The 6,000-nt window shown below is 38.4% G+C and overlaps 1 protein-coding gene across 2 annotated transcripts in view; it reads right to left on the bottom strand.

Moving 5' to 3' along the window:
* Positions 1 to 4,382: 4,382 nt before the first annotated feature.
* The window catches only part of CFAP300 (cilia and flagella associated protein 300), a 37,568-nt gene continuing 35,950 nt past the window's right edge, over positions 4,383 to 6,000 (bottom strand). The window contains exons 6-7 of one of the 2 annotated variants that reach the window (XM_003415598.4): positions 5,871 to 5,937; positions 4,383 to 5,119 (exon numbers count right to left, since the gene is read on the bottom strand). In XM_003415598.4, coding sequence (XP_003415646.1) covers positions 4,991 to 5,119; positions 5,871 to 5,937 — 196 coding nt within the window. In that variant the 3' untranslated portion in view covers positions 4,383 to 4,990. The remainder of the gene's footprint in view (positions 5,120 to 5,870; positions 5,938 to 6,000) is intronic. The other variant, XM_064288841.1, reaches the window with a different exon arrangement.

Below are 6,000 nucleotides of genomic sequence, written 5' to 3'. Positions count from 1 at the left end.
ATCCCAAATGTGGTGAGAAGAAGATCCCTTGGGCAGGGAGTGGGAAGGAAAGTCAAGACTGTATCAATATTTTTGGTGGGTCTCCGAGACAGGGATCCTGTGCTCTACTCAAAAGACTGAGTTTCCCAAGACGCAGCACAACTGTGCCCTGTTTCCTAGGTAAGATCTCCGGAAAAGGACACTAGAGAAAAAACAGCCGTGTTTCATGTCTCTAGGTCAGAGGATGCAGTAGTCCGTGTGGTTTGATGACCAAAGATAGGATGGCAGATGTTAGTGTGGCTGGAAGATATCAAGAGTCTGAAACCTAGTCTATCATTTTGACATCATGTAAGTCCACCGCCCTCCCCCCCAGACGTGTCTATCAGTTTGTCGTACTGTGGGGGCTTGTGTGTTGCTGTAATGCTGGAAGCTATGCCACCAGTATTCAGATACCAGCAGGATCACCCATGGGAGGACAGGTTTCAGCTGAGCTTCTAGACAAAGAAAGACTAGGAAGAAGGACCCAGCAGTCTACTTCTGAAAAGCATTAGCCAGTGAAACCTCACAAATATCAGAAGAACATTGTCTGATATAGCACTGGAAGATGAGCTCCCCAGATTGGAAGGCACTCAAAAGACGACTGGGGAAGAGCTGCCTTCTCAAAGTAGAGTCGACCTTAATGATGGGAATGGAGTCAGGTTTTGGGGATCTTCATTTGCTGATGTGGCACAACTCAAAATGAGAAGAAACAGCTGCAAACATCCATTAATAATCAGAACCTGGAACGTATGATGTATGAATCTAGGAAAACTGAAAATTGTCAAAAATGAAATGGAACACATAAACATCGATATCCTAGGCATTAGTGAGCTGAAATGGACTGGTATTGGCCATCCTGAATTAGACAATCACAGACTCTACTATGCGGGGAATGACAACATCAAAAGGAATGGTGTTGCATTCATCGTCAAAAAGAGCGTTTCAAGATCGATCCTGAAGTACAATGCTGTCAGTGATAGGATAATATCCATACGCCTACAACGAAGACCAGTTAATACGACTATTATTCAAATTTACGCACCAAACACTAAGGCCAAAGATGAAGAAACAAAAGATTTTTATTAGTGGCTGCAGTCTGGAATTGATCAAACATGCAATCAGGATGAATTGATAATTACTGGTGATTGGAATGTGAAAGTTGGATCAAAGAAGAAGGATCGACAGTTGGAAAATATGGCCTTGGTGATAGAAACGATGCCAGAGATTGAATGACAGAATTTTGCAAGACCAACGACTTCTTCATTGCAAATATCTTCTTTCACCAACATAAATGGTGACTAAACACATGGACCTCACCAGATGGAACACACAGGAATGAAACTGACTACATCTGTGGAAAGAGACAATGGAAAAGCCCAGTATAATCAGTCAGAACAAGGCCAGGGGCTGACTGGAACAGACCATCAGTTGCTCATATGCAAGTTCAAGCTGAAACTGAAGAAAATCAAAGCAAGTCCATGAGAGCCAAAATAGAACCTTGAGTATATCCACCCTGAATTTAGAGACCATCTCAAGAGTAGATTTGACGCGTTGAACACTAGTGACCGAAGAACAGAGGAGTTGTGGAATGACATCATACACGAAGAAAGCAAGAGGCCAATGAAAAGACAGGAAAGAAAGAAAAGACCAAGATGCATGTCAGAGGAGACTCTGAAACTTGGTCTAGAACGTTAAGCAGCCAAAATAAAAGGAAGAAATGATAAAGTAAAAGAACTGAACAGATTCCAAGGGCGGGTTGAGAAGACAAAGTAAAGTATTATAATGACATGTACAAAGAGCTGCACATGGAAAACCAAAAGGGAAGAACATGTTCGGCGTTTCTCAAGCTGAAAGAACTGAGGAAAAAATTCAAGCCTAAAGTTGCAATAGTGAAGGGTTCTATGGGGAAAATATTAAATGATGCAGGAAGCATCAAAAGAAGATGGAAAGAATACACAGAGTCATTATACCAAAAAAAAATTAGTCGATGTTCAACCATTTCAAGAGGTAGCATATGATCAGGAACCGATGGTCCTAAAGGAAGAAGTCCAAGCTGCTCTGAAGGCATTGGCAAAAAACAAGGCTCCAGGAATTGAGGGAATATCAATTGAGATATTTCAACAAATGGATACAGCACTGGAGGTGCTCACTAGTCTATGCCAAGAAATATGCCAGCTTCCTGGCCAACTGACTGGAAGAGATCCGTATGTATGCCTATTCCCAAGAAAGGTGATCCAACCGAATGTGGAAGTTATAGAACAATATCATTAATATCACACACGTGTGAAATTTTGCTGAAAATCTTTCAAAAACGGCTGCAGCAGTATATTGACAGGGAACTGCCAGAAATTCAGGCTGGTTTCAGAAGAGGACATGAAACCAGGGATATCACTGCTGATGTCAAATGGATCCTGGCTGAAAGCAGAGAATACCAGAAAGATGTTTACCTGTGTTTTACTGACTATGCAAAGGCATTCAACTGTGTGGATCATAACAAATTGTGGATAACATTGGGAAGAATGGGAATTCCAGAACACTTAATTGTGCTCATGAGGAACCTTTACATAGATCGAAAGGCAGTTGTTCATACAGAACAAGGGGATACTGATCGGTTTAAAGTCAGGAAAGGTGTGCGTCAGGGTTGTATCCTTTCACCATACATATTCAATCTGTATGCTGAGCAAATAATGGGAGAAGCTGGACTATATCAAGAAGAACAGGGCATCAGGATTGGAGGAAGACTCATTAACAACCTGCGGTATGCAGATGACACAACCTTGCTTGCTGAAAGTGAGGAGGACTTGAAACTAAAAAAAAAAATTTTTTTACTAATGAAGATCAAAGACCACGGCCTTCAGTATGGATTGCACCTCAACATAAGGAAAACAAAAGTCCTCACTACTGGACCAATGAGCAATATCATGATAAACAGAGAAAAGAGTGAAATTGTCAAGGATTTCTTTTTACTTGGATCCACAATCAACAGCCACGAAAGCAGCAGTCAAGAGATCAAACGACGCATTGCATTGGGTGTATCTGCTGCAAAGGGTCTCTTAAAGTGCTGAAAAGCAAAGATGTCACCTTGAAGACTAAGGTGTGCCTGACCCAAGCCATGGTATTTTCAATACCATCATATGCATGTGAAAGCTGGACAATGAATAAGGAATACTAAGAAGAATTTGAATTGTGTTGGAGAATATTGAATATACCATGGACTGCCAAAAGAATGAAAAAAATCTGTCTTGGAAGAAGTGTGGCCAGAATGCTCCTTAGAGGCGAGGATGGTGAGACTGCGTCTTACATATTTTGGAGAAGGACATCATGTTTGGCAAAGTACAGGGTCAGCAGAAAAGAGGAAGACCCTTCAATGAGGTGGAATGACACAGTGGCTGCAACAATGAGCTCAAGCATAACAACGATTGTAAGGGTGGCTCAGGACCGGGCAGTGTTTCGTTCTGTTGTGCATAGGGTTGCTATGAGTTGGAGCTGATTCGATGGCACATAACAAGTCCACCCCACTACAACTTTGGGGAAATAGAGGGAGTTATAGGTCCTTGGGTGGCGGAAACTGTTTGTGCTGATCTTCTGATTTAAAGGTTGGCGGTTTGAACCAACCAAATGGCACCATGAAAGAAAGAATAGGCAAGCTACTTCTATAAAGGTTAAAAAAAAAAACACAACAAACTTGTTGCCATCGAGTCGATTCCGACTCTTAGCGACCATATAGGACAGGGTAGAACTGCCCCATAGAGTTTCCAAAGAGCACCTGGTGGATTTGAACTTCTGACCTTTTGGTTAGCAGCTGTAGCTGTTATCTACTATGCCACCAGGGTTTCCATATATAAAGATTACAGCCAAGAAAATCTATGGTACAGTTCTACTCTGTAACACATGAGGTTGCCATGAGTTGGAATGGACTCGAGGGCAATTTTTTTTTAAATAGTAAAAATTACATTTTTTATACACCTGAATTTATATAATGAGATCTGTACTCATCTCATCTCTCAAATCTATGTCTACAAATTTTCTCTCTTGAACTCTACACCCAAATTGCCAGCTGCTTTCCAGATAGATCCACAGGTTCAAATCCAAAATTATCATCCTTATTCCTATAACACAGAAACACGTATTTCAAACTTGCTTTTTCTCAGTCTCAGCATTTCTTGCAGGCTCAGCATTTCATTGCCTATGGGATACATGTCAATTACATTTCCCATAAAAAAAAATCTAAGTTATACTTCACTCTATTAATGTAATGAAGAGACAGTACTACGAGACTCTGTTCCTCGCTCTTTTGCCAACTTAATAATACCAGCAAGGCAGCAATCTCATTTTATTCATAGGTTGGGTTTTCTTATATTAGCTGCAGGGCTAATTTTAATTTCAATTTATCATGTGATTTAGAAAAGTTTACAAAATGCTTTCAGAACTTTTTTTTTAATTGAGACTTTTCAGTGGTACAATGTATACAAAGGATTACTAGGATACTTTTCACAGCTTTAGAGACATAAATCTTTATGCAATGAAGAAATGTAATTAAATGAAACTCAAGTTTAAAGAGTTAGTAATGAATATTAATAATCAGTGGTAAAGGTGCTTAGTTTTCTGCTACGTTATAGTTTCAATTCAGAATTAGCTTCCAAAATAAGATGTATGGAAAATTGAGGACTTACTTGAGTATTAATGCAATAAATATGAACTAGATTTTTAATTCCTTGTAAGTCTGTAAAAACTCTACAACTGGTATTAGTATAGATCATATTAGGGATAGAAATTGGTTCCTGTGTTAGTATTCCAGGTGAATTTGAAAAAAGGCATTTTGGTGTTTGCTTTCTTCTGCTCTAAGCAAGCTCTTTATATTTTACTCAAGTTAAGTTGCAAAGTAAATGTTTACCTGTAAATGAGAATTAAAATTAAAAATGGATGAATTGAAAAACAGAATAGTAGACATGGATAATCTGAAACAGCATTGTTAAGACATTTCACCCACACCATAACAGTGGTACAAAACATGAACATGACGCTTGATGGGGTCCACGATAAAGTAAGAAAATGTCTGTTCATGACTGTTTGTTGAAGGGTAGCACATACCGGCAGAATCCTGAAAAAGATAAACCTGAATTATTTAGTATTCAACCACACTGCAATGATAATCAATATATTTGATTACACATTTTCTGTCAAAACATCTTGACACCTACACAAAACCTTTGATAATAAATTGGTGGTTAGGTAATATTATTAAACCTTTATTAACAGCGGTGTATACCATACTAACAATACATGTCTACTATGCATATATTCATAATTCTTGTCTCTAAGGAAATTCTAGTCCAAAGAGAAATTCCATTATTTGAAATAGTGTGTTTAAAGTACTAATGTTGCAAAAATGTCTATTTGCAGTTTTCTTCTATCTTTGCTTTCTTTTAGAACATGGTCTCTATGCACCATGACAGCAGGGACTATGCCTCTTTTATTTATCACTGTGTTCTAGCCCAGCACTGTATGACATTAAAATTCAAGTACTGGATTCTGTGATATAAAGACATGTATGGCATTCTTATTTATGTGTCCTGTAAAGTACAGTTTATAACTAGAGAACTGTGCCCTACTCCATCTGAGTCACAGATTTAGTTCCAAAGTAAGTAGGGAATATTTTCAAATACAGACAACAGAAAGGAAGCCAGGGTAAGAAGTCCATACTGTTCCCCAAACAAAAGCATATGCTATCAACTTTTAAGAAAAAATAAATATCATCTTTTCTCCTAGGCATAACATTCTCCTAGTTGCTGACTCCAACACTATTAATAGCAAGTAATTAAACTGGTTGCCCATATCCCCTCAACACTTACGTATGCTGTAACTTTAAAGACAGAAGATGTAATTTGTATTTTCTTGGTTTGAGGGTTCTTTCGAACACTAAAAAAGAAAAAAAGAGATAAAGTTTAAATGTAATGCAGTAAATAATGATTTAGTATTTAT

The sequence above is a fragment of the Loxodonta africana genome, chromosome 7, assembly GCF_030014295.1.
Source record: "Loxodonta africana isolate mLoxAfr1 chromosome 7, mLoxAfr1.hap2, whole genome shotgun sequence".
NCBI classification, from domain to species: domain Eukaryota; kingdom Metazoa; phylum Chordata; class Mammalia; order Proboscidea; family Elephantidae; genus Loxodonta; species Loxodonta africana.
Note: the sequence above shows the minus strand (reverse complement) of the source record. Positions and strands in the feature narration are given on the sequence as shown.